Source organism: Eubalaena glacialis, chromosome 5, assembly GCF_028564815.1.
Source record: "Eubalaena glacialis isolate mEubGla1 chromosome 5, mEubGla1.1.hap2.+ XY, whole genome shotgun sequence".
Classification (NCBI taxonomy): domain Eukaryota; kingdom Metazoa; phylum Chordata; class Mammalia; order Artiodactyla; family Balaenidae; genus Eubalaena; species Eubalaena glacialis.
Window position 1 is genome coordinate 22,451,385 of NC_083720.1, and position 19,866 is coordinate 22,471,250.

At 37.2% G+C, this 19,866-nt stretch overlaps 1 protein-coding gene across 1 annotated transcript in view; it reads right to left on the reverse strand.

Moving 5' to 3' along the window:
* Nucleotides 1-2,057: 2,057 nt before the first annotated feature.
* Nucleotides 2,058-19,866, reverse strand: part of SYNPO2 (synaptopodin 2) — a 167,693-nt gene continuing 149,884 nt past the window's right edge. The window contains exon 5 of the mRNA XM_061192027.1: nt 2,058-2,791. Coding sequence (XP_061048010.1) covers nt 2,252-2,791 — 540 coding nt within the window. The 3' untranslated portion in view covers nt 2,058-2,251. The remainder of the gene's footprint in view (nt 2,792-19,866) is intronic.

The following is a 19,866-nucleotide window of genomic DNA, read 5'->3' on the forward strand; positions in this document are numbered from 1 at the left end:
CTGGAGATAAATACCCATACATTTTGTGATGATTTGACAATGGCACTTCTGCTTTTCAGAATTATATCTGCAAAGTATGACTTCTTGAAACATTGACTTCTAATAAAAAATATGAGACATTCATTTCCTTGTGAATGAAAAATGCCTAACTTTCCTGCCATGTACTGTCTTTTTCTTGATGTCTAGAATAAATTCAAATAGCTTAATACAATGATTATTTTGATCTAGTGCATGCAAAGAGGGAGATGGCTGTTTTACAATAATATTTAAGTTTAAAATGTCTGCTTCTCTCTATTTTGAGTCTAGTGAAAGTTTTAGTGAATAATATAATGTATATCAACTTCTGGAATTGAAGTATCTAAAATCTAAGGAGTAAAGGAAATAACTTCTAGCATCATAAAAGAAAGCAACAAAATAGGATATGATCCTGTCACACAAAATCTTTTCTGCTAAATTCTGCATATCTTAAAACATTGACATCTAGACTAACTGGACCACTATAAGAATTTTTATGTGGGAATTCCTGAGAATTCCTGATAGATTAATCAGTATACCAGACATTATTTTTTTAAGATTCCATAGGAACTCTTTAGGAATCAATAATTATATCTTATAATTTGAGAGAATTAATGCTGTATCAATTTAAGATAATTTAACAATATAACTTTAGAAAGTACTCTTCTTTTCTTAATAACTGAACAAATTAGTATCTGGGTGATTCCATTACCAATAGAATTTACTGTGATTTCTTCAACTTTTTATTTCTTTGTTTCCAACATAAGGGATTACTTGTATCCTGGCAATTTTTAAAAATTTTATTCTGTGAAAGAGACCATCATAGTGATAAATTCAAGAGTCAAAAAAAGTAAAACAAAACAAAATAATCGAATTTAGAAACCTAAGAAAGTTTTGAACACTCAAGATGTTTTCATTTTAAAATGTTCTCAATACTTGTTTATGATGTAAAATACTTTGAATTTCCTTGTAGTTAATACTTTGTGGGCATGGCAGTGAGGAGCAGGTGTTTGACTGATTGTCTCATGGTCATGCTAACAAGGCATGGGTCATGGAATTGTCCAAGCAACTGTTTAACTTCCTTTGAACATCCTAATGATGTCTTTCTAAAGAAGCACCACTTGTTGCATAGGCTTCTGTGGCATGCTTTACATAACTAAATAAATGGTCATGACCTACATTTGCATAATAACAGACACATCCTCTACCACTTCTTTAAATCCACTAATAGCTTTTTTCTTCACATCAACCCTCACTCCACGTAACACATAGCACAAAACCTGCTGCCCAACAATTCCTCTTGGACCTTTAATGATACATGTAGTGACACCAGTGACCTCATCCACTCCTAAACTTAATCTGATATTTATATGATGAGCAATAAAAATGAATAATGCATCAAGGATCATTCTACAAATGAGAGAAACTCAGAATATCAGAGCTGTTAAGGATATAAGAGATTAAATAATCTGATATTCTCATTTGACAAATGAGAACACCTGAACCCAGAATCTATTCCTGTCTCAGGCTACTGGCTTTAAGTAGATTAAAAATAAATCCTGTACCTAAATCTTTCTATTACCCACATATTACGCCATGTACCTCAAAAATCCATCTGAAATGTATAATTGTCTTACTCTCAAATATTTATTTCTTTCTGAGAACATCTATATTTCAATTCCAAAAAACAAATATGAATTTTATCAGATTTTAAAATATATTTCAGAGAAATGCTTAAAATAACACCAAGGAAATCCTTTTTATGTAATTATTACTCATTGGCATATCCCCATTGAAAAATTCTCCAATGTTATATTCTTGCTGTTACTGCTAATGACAATTAGCATACCATATTTCATTAATTCCATGCTAGACTAAGGCACATACAAGAAAATACTTAATTTCATTTTAATTGAGAGAGTTTAGTTGCCTAGACTACTCCATATTAATGAAATAAATGGAATTAAGATTATGAATTACATGTAAGTGCCATCAGCACAGAAAATGAATTTTTCTTCAGAGAAATTCTCTATGCATCTGCAGAGAAGGAAGTGATTCACACTCACATGTGCATATACATACACACACACACACACACACATACAAACTCAGATAAATGACCTATGAGAACAAGCCAAGATCAAAAGTGAATCTAAATCTGTTGGAAAAGTCAAAACCACTGCAAAGAAACATTAAAAAAAAATTATAAGTGGCACATGATCAGTTCTTCTAACTTTCATGTTTGGCGTCTCCATCCCCTTGGGTGTGGGTTATAGTTGCAATTGGTTACTGAAACACAGTAATCAGACCTGGTCTCCATGGACATTATTTCAGAATCATTTCTGGAAGGCTGCCTATAATATGCATATGGCACCTGTGAACCATGTTGGGAGTTGGTGGGCATACTATTATTGGGTAGGAATGCAACATTATACTCTTGCCTTCCAAATGAGCCCATATTGGCCTTCTGGGTTTGAGGGACATAGGACAGTCTTTCATTCCAATCCTCAGACGGCCCTGGAAGCACCTTCCTCCGAGCTGCTGAGACCACATTTGCCACAATGGATTCCTGAATGTTTCTGGGTCTGAAGGCATCGTCCACTAAACCAAAAGAAGACTTGGCCGCTGCTTCCCAAGGAGGTAGTCTCTTGTTTGCTTCCTCTAGCCCATCAGTTGGTTTGCTAGAGTAGCTATAAGCAGGCTGGTATACCCAAGGAGATGTTGTAGAGATGGTGGGTGGGACTGGTCTTCCAGGAAGAGAAAGAGAGTGTCCACTCTGCTAGAAATAATGAAAATGTTAATATATCTCATTCATGTTGGTTTATGCTGATTGACTGTTATTCCAATGTATTCTCCACACCATTACCAAGCACTATAAAAATCAAATCCCCACAATGCTTAGTCCTAAAGCCAAGATAGGCTGCCTCTACCCGGTGTATTATTAGCACTGGTCTGGGACTTGGCCCTCATTTAGGACCTCTTCCTTGCTCTCCTTTTCTGAACCCATAGCTCCAATTGCTACCATCTTTCTTAGGCATAACCACCATGGCAGGTGCCCCGTCATCACTGGGAGCCACCCTTACTTCTGTCTGCACTCTTCATATTCATATCTACATCCACAGCCCACCCTCATTCTAATCCTGTTTTCCTGATACCAAATAAACTTAACATACTGATAACTCTGGAAACAGACCATGAGCTACTGGGCTTTGTACTTTTCCCAAGTGACTTTTAATATGTTATATTGATCCACTGAATATAGCAAAAACAAAGAAAAACTACTTAGATGTATTCAATGTTACTGGTCTGATGGAGTAAATTGCCTTTTTCCAGCCAAATTCTTTTTATACATTCGTGAAAATCACATCGATCTTTATTTCCTGAGTGTGGTGTATTGCCCATATCTTGAAGGAAACATTTCAGCCACGTGTTTCATTTGTGCTTTGGTTCCTTTTATGTGTATTACATTCCTTATTTCCTTGAGAGTGTGTGTCCCTGAAATATTCCCTTGTATGCAAAATGTTCAGTTTGTCTAATATGCAGAAATATAACTCACTGAAAGCTCTTTTATTCTCTCTTTTTACCCATTCTGTATTTCCAGGGACCTTGAAGTCTGGTTATATACATTATATTCTCACACATTCCCATTTGCATGAGACCCTTAGACAAACTCCTGGCAAAAAGTATCAAAGGCACACTTAAGAGAAATGAGTCAACTTGGAAGTATCATAACATTGTGTTTCTTGAACAAAAAGCATTGCCATGCTTAAAAATGTGTTCAGATTCTATAAATGGTTTCAACAGCTTTTCTTTCTTAATCAAGTTCTTAAATTTAAAATGAATAGCAATACCTGGATTAGGACAAAATGTCTCAGAATAAAATGTTTAGGTATTTCTGTTGTTGTTATTCCATTAGGCACACAAAGAAGGTAGGTGGTTCAATCTTGGTTTGCATATAAAGACTAAGGGAGTCAATATAATGAATCTTGATTCTCTCTTTTCAGTCATTAAAACTTTAGTAATAATGGGGAAATTTCCTGGCAGTCCATTGGTTAGGACTCAGCACTTTAACTGTGTGGGGCCCGGGTTCGATCCCTGGTGGGGGAACTAAGATCCCTCAAGGGACGCAGCCAAAAGAAAAAAAAAAAAACTTTAGTAATAATGGTTGACTTTTAGCAAAAACTTGTTTTCATTAATCTCCTTCTCTTAATCTAAATCCAGTAAGTCACTATTTAAGGACTTGGTTTCTATTCCACATTGTTAGTGCATTGTTTTCATTCATTTATTCATTTAACAAAAATTTTATTGAATACCTAATGTTTCTAGGCACTTTCCCATGAGCTAAAGATACAAAGATGCTTCAGATAAAGTCCCTCTCCTCAGGAAGCATACAATCCAGTACAGTTTTTAGCTCTACAATTGTGAGTTAGTCAATCAGAGGTCAATTTAGAGAAGAGACTCTTTACCTATCTTGACAGGACCAATAGCCAGTTTTGTACACTGTGAGAAGTATTAACATTCAGCATGATAAAGAGGAATAAGCTCTTCTCTCCCACAGTATGTGTCTATGTCTCCCTTTTGTCCTTATCTCTGGAAGAAAGAGAACAACATTGGTCTATAGAGTCCCTGGGACGCTTTTCACATTCCAATGATACCTGTTTTCCATCAGATATAGCACCTGCTTTAGTCTGGTCTTTAAAACAATAGAGACTTAAAGGATGGCAACAAAAAGACTCAGGTCTCCACAGAAATATAGGAGAGGCTCCTGAATATACATACAGATAACTAACATCACTGGCTAATAACTGGAAAAATAAATAATTATCAATATATTTGGAAGTATTAAGTACAATGTGAAGGCATACACCTGAGTGATAGGGCATGAAAAACACTGGATGAAAGAGATAACTTTATTTTCTGGTCTTTGTTCTACCCACTTAGTTGGGAAATCTTCAGAAGAATGGAATCTTGACAGAAATGTAAAAGTTCAAAACACTGTTGAATGATACTCTAAAAACAAAGACATCAGGGATTGTTTTTCAGCTAAGGCAAAAAACATTAATCAGTTGAATGTGGGGAGAAAGGGTAAAACTTTGAAGTATAATGTTGAAAGAGTAAGTCATAGTTTTCTGAAGAGAAATTTAAAATAGCATTGAAGCTTTTAAGAAAAGTCTCATGTAGAATAGACATATGCCAAACATAGCAGCAGTGCAGGTCGTAAAGGAAGAGTGCAATGGCCTCAATGAACAAAATGACAATTGCTTTTCTATATACTCCTCAGACTGCCAAATGTGACTTCATGCTCCTTTAAATGCTAACAATAGAATAAAATTACAAATTGTCTTAGGTTAGAGATGCAACTGTGGTATAAATAAATAGTTCTTTAGGTACATTTTTGTTTCTGTTCATGCCAAAAATATTGCAGGCCTCTAGTCTCTGCCTGCACCCAAACCCCTAATTCTAACATAATTTCCCCAAAGCAATTTTCACATCTTGTTCTTTGGTGCTATTTCCTTCTGTCAATCTCTGTCCCAAGGCTCATGCTGTTCTCTGCTTGGCTGGCTAAATGAAGCCATGTGATCTATCCTGAGCCAGAAATGACCAAAGGGACCTGAAAATAACAGAAGTGTTTCTTCTGTTTTGGAGTTTGGATGTCTGATGGTAGAATCCTAGCCACACATGGGTTAGATTCTAGGTTGGAGTTTCTATCTTGGGTTGTATTATTATCAAAAGAATTTAGTTTTGATATGAGAGCACTTAACTGTAACCAGTTTGTTAAATTGGTTATTTTTTGTGTATTATTATGTATGATGTGTCATCAAAATGCTTATTTCTTTTTGTCTCCTACTACCCTTTAAGTTTTTTTAATGAAAGAAATTTTTTCACTGCTACTTGATGAAAACTTAGCAGGTCCCGTGACATTCTGCTTCCTTTTAGGACTAGTCCTATCATTACCTTAAGTTACCCAAACCACTTTAATTCAACATAGAATATTCCAGCCACTGGAATAACAAACTCCAATCTCCTCTTAGAGTTAAATCTCCTCTCCTTCCCCAACTGGGGCCCATTTCAGGAGGATCACCTTCCTTCAGGGAAGGCACTGTGGTTGGCTTCTTCATGCTTTCTTCCTCTTCCTCTCCTAGCTTGCTAACCCTGACTTCCAGCCCCCCTGGGGTTAAAGTAAAAGGATAGAGAAAAAAAGAGCAGAAAGAAATTTTTACTTGATTTGGTAACATCATATTCTGGCTTTTCACTCTCAGAGCCAGGGAGGCCCAGAGAAGAAAACTTTCAAGGGCTATTTGAAGATTCTTATTCCTATCAGATATCTTGTCTGTAGTCCTCGGTTCATGCCAATTCATCTCAATTCTAGGGGTTAACTTGTAACTCAATCTGCACCCCCTAGAAAGCTGTCTACCTACCATTGTAGCTACTAGGGTCTGTTTGCACCCTTGGAGAGGCCCCAATACAACCCCATCCAGTTCTTCCTTACTCCTGGCCTGCTCTGGTCCATGGGGAATGCTCACATCATTTGCCTTTGGGAGTGCAGCAGCAGATTTCCTGGTTCTTTGCCAAAACAGTTTTTCAGACCATCTCTCACCCTGTAGATATCCTGGGAGGGAGTCAGACTGACTGCAGCCCACCCACTCTGACCTCCCATCCATCCGCATGCTGACATCTTGGATCAAGTTCCCTAAGAAGGGGAACTTTGAAACTCTTTTCTCACAAGGCTGGAGGTGAGAGGGTAGGGCCCCCCAACTCCACCTACTCCAAACACACACCTTGACCTGCAGCATTCCAGAATTCCTCCTCACAAAATGCTCTCTCCTTACCGGACTCTGACCCCCTTTAATAACCTGGACCTAAGGAGTTCAAGAATTGTGGAAGTGGTTTGCTATTCTGTGAACACACCAGGGACACTCGTGTCTACTATTTTCTTTGTAAAGTCTTGTTTTAATCTGGAATCTCACTTCAGTGTGCAGCATCTCTTATATTTGAGGGCCTTGGGGGAAACTTCCACTTTAATATTCTGTTATATAACATTATCATTTTCAGTAGAGCATATAGTTGTTTCTCTTATTTTTCTTTTTAAAATGAAATATAGGTTAAAAATAGAATGAAATGTGTTTTTTTCTACTAATTAATTTCAAGAAATTTATCTAATAACTTCAAATAGTCTTAAAAGTTGAAACCTTATACCGCACCCAGGCCTTGCCCTAGAGAAGAGGCCTCACTCGTTTCCAGGGCATCTCAGGCAGTCCTTAAGCTGTAATCGTTGAGAACGTCTTCCTTATATTGAACCAAACTTTGCCTCCCATAACTTTACCCCATTGATCCTGATAACATAAAATACATCTACTTATACTCCTCTCCAGCCATTCCTTCACATATTCCCAGCTGCTTCTGCTCTCTCGGAACACCTTCACCACCTGATGCTCTTCTTCACTTTTCCAACTAAGGGGAAATAACATCTATGGTGTTCATTACCTCAAGTTTTCTGCATCCTTTTCCCCCCAGTTTGTTAGATAAAACTAATGCAGATATAATGTCTTGATCTCCTTAAGTAGATGTACTTACGGAAACACAATCACCAAAAGCAAACCCATGAAGATATCATTCAAACTGACTGAGGGGCCATGTCATCTGGCAGGTGGCATAGTTAATATTGCACGTCGAACAACAGTCTCTGTGTATTTAGACCAGTGTGCCATTTAAGTGTTGAATCCATGAGAGTACATGTCAGTCTTTAGCTAGTCCAATAAAATGCATTCAGTAAAGGCTGCAAATATTCACACTGAAGTCACGAATCACCTAGTGTTATGTATTCCCATCAAAAGGATAAACACGAAGGAAGCATTTTTCTGCTTCTGCCTTCAGCAATAGCCAACACTAGTAGATCACTTACTGTGTGCCCAGTGGCGGGTGCTAATTGCTTTGCATGGAATATTTCATATATTCCTCATAACAACCCCATGAAGTAGGCACTTTTAAGATCCCTATTTTCCAGATGAGGACAGTGACACTTAAAGAGGGTAAGTAACTTCCGCAAGGGTAGAAAGCTAAAAAGTGCTGGAGTGGGGGGAGTTGAACTCAGGCAGTCTCATATCAGGGTTCTTAGTCAAATACATATGACACTGTACTTGCAATGCAATTGTTTTGAAAAAATATCTTTTCAAAAAAAGATTTGAATCCAAGCAAACTAAATGGAATGAGATGTTAGAAATTTTGGAAAGGGTCATTGAAATCTTAAGTTTGGATTAATTGATACTGGCATCTTGCCAGTTGTCACAAGCACAAGTAGGCGCCAGTGAGTAGGGAATATACCACATGAGATGCACTCCCTCTCTCTGAAGATGAGACACCGGGCACCCTGCATTCAGGTCAGCTGAAAAGCTCAGAGGAGCGGGGGGCCTTTCTCCGCTTAACATGAACTATCTTTTATGTCAATTAGATGTTGACTTATCCACATAGCTTGTTAATGAAGCAGCTTAGTGAGCTTCCTTGTGAAACTGTCCAGTAACCAATTTAGCTGCCAGGAAACACTTGACATTTAAAAAAAGGAAAGGTCATCTGAGGTTTACCTAGGACAAAGAAGTGAATTCTAAAGCAATGCAAATAGCCCTAGAAGCCAAAGAAGTTTAATGTGATATACGTTTTGAAGTTCAAACTGTTTCATACCATAAACCTTATAAGCTAAAAAATTCTCTTGGCTGAAATCCTGCTTACACATACACAGTAGAGAATCTCCAGCTGATAAATGTTATTTCAACTCCTTCGACTCCTTTCTCTCTAAACACACATGATCAGTAAATATTCATCACAAACATATACTTTATCATAAGCAGATTCCAATAAAAGCCAACAGGAATAAATGGCATTTCTTTTGACTTATAAATCACTGATTAGAACTTCTACAAAGCAGAGGTCCATGAAAGGGCACATGAATAGAAGAAAGCACCAGGCATCTGCCAGTTTTCCATTTGCTCAGGTTAAAATATTTGGAGTGATTGTTGACTCCTCCCCATCTCTTACACTCCACACCTGAACTGTCAGCTTTAAAATACATCCAGCATCTGACTATTTCTTACCATCTCCATTGGTACCATCCTGGGCTAACCCACCATACTCTTTTGCCTGGATTATTGCTATAGTCTCCTAATTAGTTTCCCCAGTTCACCCTTGCTCCTTTAGTCTAGCCTCAATACGGCAGCCATATTGAGAATCCTGTTAAAACCTAAGTCAGATTATGTCACTTAGTCCTCTGTTTAAAACTCGGTCATCGCTTCTCATTTCACAACAGGAAGCAAAGTTCTTTCGTTGACCCACAAGGCCCTACAAAATCTGCTGGTTTCACCCCTCCTTACACCTCTGATTTCACCTCCTCCTGTTCTCTCCCTCCCACTTTGCTCCAGCTACGCTGGCCTCTTTGCTATCCTTTGAACAGATCAGGTACCCTCATGCCTCAGGACCTTTATACTCGCTGATCCTCTGCCTGGAGCACAGTACTCCAGATATTAGGGTGATCCTACTTCATTTCCTTCAGGCCTTACTCAGATATCTTATGATCACTATTTGGCTATTCTCAATCTCTCTCTCTCTTCCCCCCACCCCCAAGATTCCCTATCCCCCTTCCCTGCTTTATTTCTCCCCTTAGGCTTATGCCTATCTAACATAATAAATGTTTATTTAATTATTTTGTTTATCTGCTTCTCCCCACTAGAATTTAGCTCCATCTAAAGTAGGGGTTATTCCAATCCAAAAATGGGCAGAAGACCTAAATAGACAGTTCTCCAAAGAAGACATACAGATGACCAAGAAGCACATGAAAAGCTGCTCAACATCACTAATTATTAGAGAAATGCAAATCAAAACTACAATGAGGTATCACCTCACACCAGTTTGAATGGGCATCATCAGAAAATCTACAAACAACAAACGCTGGAGAGGGTGTGGAGAAAAGGGAACCCTCTTGCACTGTTGGTGGGAATGTAAATTGATACAGCCACTATGGAGAACAGTATGGAGGTTCCTCAAAAAACTAAAAAGAGAATTACCATATGACCCAGCAATCCCACTACTGGGCATATACCCAGAGAAAACCATAATTCTAAAAGACACATGCACCCCAGTGTTCATTGCAGCACTATTTACAATAGCCAGGTCATGGAAGCAAACTAAATGCCCATCGACAGACAGGATAAAGAAGATGTGGTACATATATACAATGGAATATTACTCAGCCATAAAAAGGAACGAAATTGGGTCATTTGTAGAGATGTGGATGAATCTAGAGACTGTCATACAGAGTGAAGTAAGTCAGAAAGAGAAAAACAAATATCATATATTAACGCATATATGTGGAACCTAGAAAAATGGTACAGATGAACCGGTTTGCAGGGCAGAAATTGAGACACAGATGTAGAGAACAAACGTATGGACACTAAGGGGGGAAAGCGGTGGGGGGGATGGTGGTGTGATGAATTGGGAGATTGGGATTGACCTGTATACACTGATGTGTATAAAATTGATGACTAATAAGAACCTGCTGTATAAAAAAATAAATAAAATTAAATTTAAAAAAATAGAGTAGGGGTTATTGTTTTATTCATTAAGACATCCCTTGACCTAGAATGGTGCCTGCCAAGTAGATGTTTAGTAAGTATTTGTGAAATGAATGAATAATAATTTCTATATCAGACTGCCATAATCAGGAAATTCAGTTATCTTCACCAAACTTTTTGGTCCTGTCCCAAGATGTAGCCCTTCTCACATGTCATTTACATGTGATGAGGGACTTCCACAAATAGACCCATCCCACCACCCCCAATACATGCACACCAATATGCACACCAAGACATGTTTGGCAAAACAGATAGGATTAATCAATGTTTATGAAAAATCAAATTTTCTAAACAGGTAAAAGATTTTAACATGCTTCAAATAAATGATTTGCATTTAGGTCAGTGGAAGTATAAGGGTTTTAAACTGCTTTGATTCCCCAAATGAGAAAAGTCTTAGAAAATTATTCATGAATCCTAAAGACAGCCCAAAATCTACTTGTAAGATTTAAAAATAAAGACCAAAGAAGAAAAAGATAATGGAAATTGGGATGGGTTAGAGTTGGAGAAGAGAAAGCTGAAAGCTAATTTACCACTTATCATGAGATTGCAAGCAGGTGTAGGAAATGGCAGTTTCTACTATCTGATCTCTTAGGGGCACTTCCAGCTCTAAAGAGTTTTCAATTACAATTTTTCTGACAATGGAAGCAGGTCAACATTGGAAGGAAGTTCTCCATAAGGATATAGAATTCCATTACCTAGAGATCTTTAAGTATAAGACAAATGCTCCCTTGATATAATTTAGATACAATTAAGTAGTCAGGGGGATAAGTAGAATTTTAAGGTCATTTTTTGTTTAGTCTCTTAATAAGACAGTCTCTATCACATATTCCCTGCCTTCTCAAGTGAACCTTAAATCTTTCTGGTGGAAGAAGTGGAGTTTTTGGAAATTCTGTTGTAGCAGTCTCTTATCTAAAAAATGGAAGTGTCCATTTTTTTAAACCGAAATCAGCAATATTATTCTGCTTACCAAGAATAGTGCAGATAACCAGGACTAATAAATTGTACTATTGAATAGAAAAGTAGCCAAGTAACCATACATTGCTTAAATAGTTCCATGAATGCAATAAACATACTTAGACATCAAAATAAGAGATAATGTCTTGTAGCTAGAGCTTCTCATCTTGGCTTTGCCATTAACCATTTATCTTAATTCATCTTAGATTAACTATCAGATTAAATTTTTGGTTCTAAAACAATAAACTTTAAAAATTTTTTATTTTAGATTTGAAGGCAATCCCTTTGTGAGAGAGGCTAAGAGTTGTAACTGACAATAGAAGCCAGCATGTTATATTGGAAAGAATGTGAATTTGGACATCACGCTGACTGGGGAGTCCTGCCTTTGCCTCTTTTTACCCATATGATTCAACTCTCCCAGCCTTAACTTTCCTTGGTTGTAAAACGGCAAGAATGCTGGCTACTGTTTCAAGATTATGGGTAGAGTAGAGATTGTGTTTATAAATCAAATGCCACGTAGCACAACAGATTATTCTTGTTATTGTGAGAAGAGTCTGTGAGGCCTTAAAAGGTGTCAGAGACCTGGCAGAACCTTTTGTTCAAGAGGCAACTGCATAGGCAGCCTCCTGCCCTAGGATAAAAATAGGAGGGAGCTGCCTTTGAAGTGGCATTAGCACCGCACGCCTCAGATATTGCTGTGCCAGCCACTGACTCCCTCCCACCAGAACGCCGGCAACAGGGCTGGCCAGAAACATCGCCACTGACGTCATCTCTCTGCTAGCTCTGGGTGGGCCAAAGTATAGACTTCTTGATCTTTTTTAACCTTCTGTTATAGAAGAATAAAAATAACCACATTAATTTAAGGTCATGAAGACTGATGTTAGGCAGGAATCTACACTTATACTTCTGTGGTCCCTTTCATCTTAGAAGCAATGATAACAATAACTAAAGTGTACAGAATTTTTACTATGTACTAGTCACAGTTCTAAGCACTTTTTGTCTGTTAACTCATTTAATCCCCCCAACAATCCTATAATCCCCAATTTCTGCAAATAAGGAAACTGAGGCATAGAAGGTGATTTACCCGAAGTCACACAGCTCATTTTTGTAAAGGGAAATTGAAGAATTAAGGCCATAGATAATAAAATTTTATCTAAATAATGTGTTTTAAGGCATTATATATGTTAGTGGAAAAAAATTACTGCAGCAGCAATTTTTACCCTCTCATTTTCCTCTATCCTCAGAAAAGAAGTATGTCACTCTCAAAATTACAATCTGTGAAAATACTCCTATTAATATAGTCTGTATTATATTTAAGTAGCTGGAATTGCCATTTTAATTTTTTATAATTCTTGGGGAAAAGCCTTACTTAAGTGTATTTTTATAAAAGTCTAATTTGGTTTGAACATAAAAATAAAATCTTTTAAACACATTTCAAAATATTTTCTGAGAAGAAGTTTGCTCTCCTCAGAAGATTTAAACAGTAAAAGTTATATAGATTTCCCACTATTGAGAAGAATGAATAATAGATAGCAAAAGTTCAGCTCTCATCAGTTTCTATAGAGAATTTCACAATAAATAAAGGATGCTGATCCTGTATGAAATAAATGAATTTTTGACCTTGTGGGAGGTTTTTGTAGAGAAAAATTATCAGTGCCTGGCATATAGAAAGCACTTCATAAAAGAGAGTCATGTGTATTAGTATAAAATTAATACTTATACTATATCCCTAATTAGAATTATATTTATGATAAATTATAAAACCCATTTAAAATGGTTTAACTATGTGAATATAGCTTTAACTGTCCATAATATTCTAAACACCTTCTTTCCTGAAACAAATCCAGGCAACCATCTCCTCCCTCCTTCATTCACAAAAAGAAAAGTTACCATGAATGTGCATTTATCCCTAGAAGGAAAGTAGGGATAAGAGATATTTTTTATAGCTTATGTGCCTGTTATTTGAAGTGGAGCTAATATCCCTTAAGCAAACTCATTTCCCAACTAGAATGGTTTTCTCAGAGGAAAATTTTGTCAGTTAAGATATTAAGACCAATTCTTAAGATATGTGTGGGTGCTATAGAACAACCTTGCTCGGGCTCTCTGCATGATAACATTCTCCAAATTTCCTACTGGCAGCTTTTTAGGCAATCCTACTGTTACAATTCCTTATAACATTAAAAAAAAACGGAAAATCCAAGCTGGTTAATGGTAGTGACAGACACATCAACAACTACACAACACGTGACATTATTTCATAAGGATGCAGAGGATACAGCATGAAGAAAACGACTTAACTTGATCTTTGTAACTGTTCTTCTATCCATTACGTTTTTAAGCTTATTAAATAGATCCTTTGATTCATATCCTGGGCATTGGGGAAAATGTGTAACCTACTGTTCTTGGAAAGTTTAAGATTTTTTTTTCAATATTTATTTATTTATACTGTGTTAGTTTCTGTTGTACAATAAAGTGAATCAGCCATATGCATACATATGTCCCCATATCCCCTCCCTCTTGAGCCTCCCTCCCATCCTCCCTATCCCACCCCTCTAGGTCATTGCAGAGCACCGAGCTGATCTCCCTGTGCTATGCTGCTGCTTCCCACTAGCTATCTATTTTACATGTGGTAGTGTATATATGTTGATGCTACTCTCAACTCGCCCCAGCTTCCCTCTCCCACCTCGTGTCTTCAAGTCCATTCTCTATGTCTACATCTTTATTCCTGCCAGAGAGAAACACAAATACCGTATGCTAACGCATATATAGGAATCTTAAAAAAAAAAAAAAAATGGTACGGAAGTTTAAGATTTAGTGCCAAATCATATTTATGTTTCCTTTGTCAAAAACATGGCTCCAGAGTGATGTTTAAAATTAGGAATAAAAAAATATAACTCTTCATCTGGGAAATCACCAACTTGTTTCCTTAAGTGCAGAGTAGATAAAAATTTTGCTTAACTGCCTTACCATATCTCTCTGGAACAAGTGGTACATTTTATTTAATGATAACTTTCTTGTTTGAGGGAATTTACACAATAATTTCATATATGTCAATTCATTTTAGAGACACAAGAACACCATAAAGTAAGTGGGAGTTTCAAATGAGTGATGGTTTTTCAAATGAAGAGATAAAAGACCACTAAGGGGGGCTTCCCTGGTGACGCAGTGGTTAAGAATCCGCCTGCCAATTCAGGGGACAAGGGTTCAAGCCCTAGTCCAGGAAGATCCCACATTCCATGGAGCAACTAAGCCCGTGCGCCACAACTACTGATCCTGCACTCTAGAGCCCACAAGCCACAACTACTGAGTCTGCGCACCACAACTACTGAAGCCCACGTGCCCTAGAGCCCGTGCTCCGCAACAGGAGAAGCCACTGCAATGAGAAGCCCGCGTACCGCAACAAAGAGTGGCCCCCGCTCGCCGCAACTAGAGAAAGCCCATGCGCAGCAACGAAGACCCAAAACAGCCAAAAATAACTAAAAAAAAAAAAAAAAAAAGACCACTAGGGGGAAAATAGATTAAAGCAGAGCGTACAGTGATAGTCCTGATGGTGTGCTTTTCAAATGCAAATGGGAAATACGGAAACATCTTTTATCAGAAGTGTCCCAGGTACATTGCTTCAAAATTAGGAAGCATTTACTTTACTTGAAGATACTAATCCCAGGTATAAATGTAATTCCATTAATGGTTCAAGGGGATGTCTCATAAGGTATTAGGATGCTTGTCTGCTTATCAAACTTTCAAAATTAGAGAGCAAATATTTAATTTTGCCCTTGACATTAGTTATTACAGCTTTTCCTATTGGCATAGCTTTCTTAATGCACTTATAAAATGGCAATATGTAATTATCTAGACATAACATTGCATATTAATACTACAGCAAATTTTTCTATGTGGGCCACTCATTTATTCAAAAGGTCTCATTCCTTATTATTTCCCTGACCACTCCTCATTCCCAAGTTCACCTTCATTTTGATATGATGTTAGGTAGCTATTGCTACCAATTGCTAAATAATTGTTTCACTTTCAGTATTGAATCATACAAATGCATAGACGAATTAACAAAAGCCTTATGAACTAGCTAACACTTCATCAACTCTCTAAGCCACTTTGGTTGTGTAGTCTTAGCCTAATATAAAAGGTAAATTCTTCTGGAGGTACTAACATGTCTAGGCCATCATAAATATACATTCGAGATTGAGAGAAGAGAAGAGATCCTTCAGTAAGATGTATGTTTGAAGTTCTTAAGCAACTATCCATTAAAGAAAAGAAAAATGCTGGGGAAGGGATGGAAAAAAAATGTCCAGAGCTTATCTATTTGTAAAAAGATTCCTTACTTATACCAGTCAAAAAGTTCCTCTCAAATCTGTTTTGATCTGTTTTGTAAATATTATGAGACACTTTCTGATAGTGGTATTCAGATTTTCCAGTCGATGGTTGTTTCCCCATTCCATTCTTGTCCTTAAGCTTGCTTCTTTCAATATTGGTAAATCTAATGAGGATAAGTCCCTTTTAAAATATAATTAATAGATCAGTGATGATTGACCACCTGGGATCACACATGCTAGTGACCTAGGCTAGAGCTTTTGTGTGTTTTAGCTGGGAGGAAACTTATCTCCCAATTCCTTCATTTAAAGAGCCTGAAGGAGGTGTGGGTAGGGGGAGCAGCTCTTAGAATTTCTCACTGTGGGTCGGATAGTCCCAGATGAAATCCAACTTTGATGTTACAACTAGTTGTCTAGACCAGTACATTTTTTGCAAAAAAATGAAGTCTAGATGAGACAAAATGAAGTCTGACAATGCAATGCATCCCCATGATACACTGATAATTAAACATCTATGCACCATTCACAAAACAGGATTTTCACTTTGCCCGTGGTTGACAGTGGTAGGTAGAATATTACAGAAGTTTGGGAAAAAAAAAAAAAAGACAACAAAACAGAGGTTGAATAGTGAAAGCAAAGAAGGTAGATACTAAATGGTTCTTTGTAAAAAATTGCTTTTTGTATGAATGCATAATACGTTTGACGTAATTTCATAAAATGGAACATGTGCATTTTAAGAGCAAATGATGGAGATCTAGTGATTCAGGTGAAATGATAAGCAAAGAATAGCAGAAGTTCTGCTTTACAGAATTGCAAGCCCTTTTCTTACTTTACTCCAGCGTGCCTAATGGCTGCCCTAGGACTAGAGGTGTCTCTGAGTTTCAGAATGCTCTCCATTCTCAGGAAGTATCTGTGCGTGTGTCAAGAATAGACAGGAGGAATTATAGTCACACTTTACAGACAGTGGAACCAAAGCAAATCTTCTAGTCAGGGCTTCAAGGAAAGAAAAATTATTCTCTAACCTCCTAAGCTCTGCTTTTTGTCTCATTAGAAAAATGATGTCTTTAAGATTTTTTCTTCAAATACTCTGGAATTAAAGTGGTAAGGAACAAACAAATTTTGTCTTGTCGGGTTTTAAACTGACCTTGGTTTTTAAAAAGCATTGAACTGTGTCAAAATACTCACAACACTTAAAACCCAAATGTTTTTAAGGAGCTATTTATATAGAGAATTATAAAATCTTAGAGATGGAAGGCATTTTAGAGATCCTGCAATCAAGCTTCCATGAGGTACAGGAGTTCCTTTTATAACACCCCCTGATGGGCATTGCAATGGAAAAAGCACAGGCTATGAAAACAGATAAACTTGGATTCAGCTGGTGAGTCTGCCACCTTACTGGCTGGGTGACTTTGGGCAATTTTCTTAAGATCCCTGAGCTTCAGTTTCCTTATCAATTTAAAAAAAAAAAAATGAGGATAATTTCCACCAAATAAGGTCGTTGTGAAAATTAAATACATGGATTAAGACCCTTAACACATTTTATATGTCTAATACATATGTTAGTTCCTTCTCCATTCCTTCCCCACAAGTTTTTGAAGTTTTCTTAAGTTAAACTGAAATTTACTGTCTTGTAACTTCCATTCACTAGTCCTGTTTTTCTTTTTCACAATGGAGACCTTTACTGTCTCATCCATACCAAAGTTCCTCAAATATCCAGCTCTCCTACCTCCTTTTAGTCTTTTCTCCTCCCACTGGTAAATGTACAAACATATATCTCATATTACAGAACTTCCAGACACATCACCATCCTTTTTGTTTTAGAAATAAACTTTAGTGCGTCAAAGGCCTGAAAACAATACTCCTGTTGGGATCAAAGCTGCTACTCAGTGGGCCTACCTGTCCCTTTGTTCTGTTCACTCTTCTAATGTTTAAGCAGCCTCTTGACTGACTTTGCATTTTGTCAGTCCAGCACACAATCTGATTGTCTTAATGTTAAGGTTAAACAAGAATATTGGGATCTTTCCCTGTGATCCATAAAGTGCACGAACTTCTGTTTAGTTTTGAAGATTTTACAGTCATACTTGTTTCCATTTTAAAAAGCTAATTAGCATTCAGAGTGCTTCAAAATTCTCCTTTAGTCTAGATCCCAAAATAAGAATGTTTTGATTACTGCCAGAGAGATTTCAGTTTGTTATTAGTAAGAACATTTTTGATTGGAGATAAGAGACTCTACTGCCCTACGGCCAAGGGAAGTCATACAATACCTTTGCCCAGAGATAAGAAAAATCAGCCAGGGAACTTTGTACAGTCGCTTCTCTAGATGATAAAATTGTATCATTCTATTCCTAGAAATATTTATTCTCCGACTTGATTAGAAGCAGGGGGTCAGATAAAATCACATCTCAAGGCCCTCTTTATTCTTCTATTTTAAAAACAAATTTAAAAGACTGTTCAAAGCAAATTATTTGCAACGCGCTTTAGAATGGTTGCCTGTGAAGCACTCTCTGAGCGGGAAGAGAGTTTGCTGCCACCTCCTGGGCTTTTAGAATAAAGCTGTCAAGATCAGCACTTCAGGGCCTGTTCCCTTCAGACAAGGCATCAAGAGCATTTGAAAGTAGGTGCTGTTTACAAGTCTGACTGTCCCAGACTGAATGAACTAGAAAACTATTGATGGGTTTTAAAGAATAAAGTTGACTTCAGTGTTTTGTGTGTTAGAAAACTGGTTTTCAAAGTGCGGTTCACAACCCATTAGCATCAGAATCACCTGGGGTATATGTTACAAAAACAAATTCCTGGGCCCCATCCAGGGGCTACTAAATCATAATTTCCCTGGGGTGAGGGGAATCTTAATTTTTCCCTGGGAACAAAAGTTGGAAAACTGCATATTAGAATACTGTGAAGCCAAAAAAAAAAAAAAAAAAAAAGAATACTGTGAAGGCAATAGTTTGCTCACACTAAAACACTGTATATAAAGGAAATAGTTGGTGAACTGAAGTGAAAAGCTAAAATTAAAAGTTCTAAGAGCTATATTTTGCTTTGCTCTTAATTTCAGTAATACCACCTGAAATGAATTGTGACATTTTGCTGGACATTTCATAATGTAGAATTCAAAATCTATTTAGCCCATATTGAGTTTATATGAAGGATTATAAGTGGTACCATCTGATAAGCATTAACAAGTAGTCCAGTGGGCCAGACCATCAATAAACTCTGAGTGTGATTAAAACAAGAAAGAAACTTCCAACTGTGGAAGGGTTGGTATGATACTTTAAATTATCATTTTATTTATATCAGTCCAGCCAATTCCTTAGTGATTTTTGGCTCTAGAGGATGGTTTTGTGAATACTTCTTTATCAATCTGAGATATGCTAGCAGAAAAAAGAACTAATGCCATGTAAGAAAGAAACCTAGTTGTTTTTTACTTTTTAAGAAAAAGTGTAATTAAACACCACAAAAGGAAAACTTAACTAAGTCAATTTAACTGTATTTGAAACTAAAGCAATTTTAGATTCAGATGAAGTTTTCAGAATCTCATCTTGTTGTGATTTTTCTCTCTTCAAGATCGTCCTAACTTCTGCTTCTGACTCAGAAGAATTCTAGAAGTACCAGAAAACCCACAAAAATTCCCTGTGTTTGAAAGGCAGCTGGAATTTTAAGTTCCTCCCTACATCAGTCACTCAGCTTCTGAGAATTGTTTTTCATCACTTGCCCTGTGAGCTGGGAGTTTGCTCTGTTCAGACCGAGGTTTCACTCTTTCTGGTTCTGGAAACTGATCACGCTTCTCAGGCAAGGGGATCAATTACTCTAAAAAGACCAGGTTGCTGACCCTTCATCCTGGGACAGTGTTGAGGAGGAGGGATAAAAACAACTGCCTGCTGCATCGTCAGAGGCCAGCCAGGTTCTCTCAGAGCCCCAACTGTTGCAGGCCTGAATTGGGGTAGCTTCGGGGATTG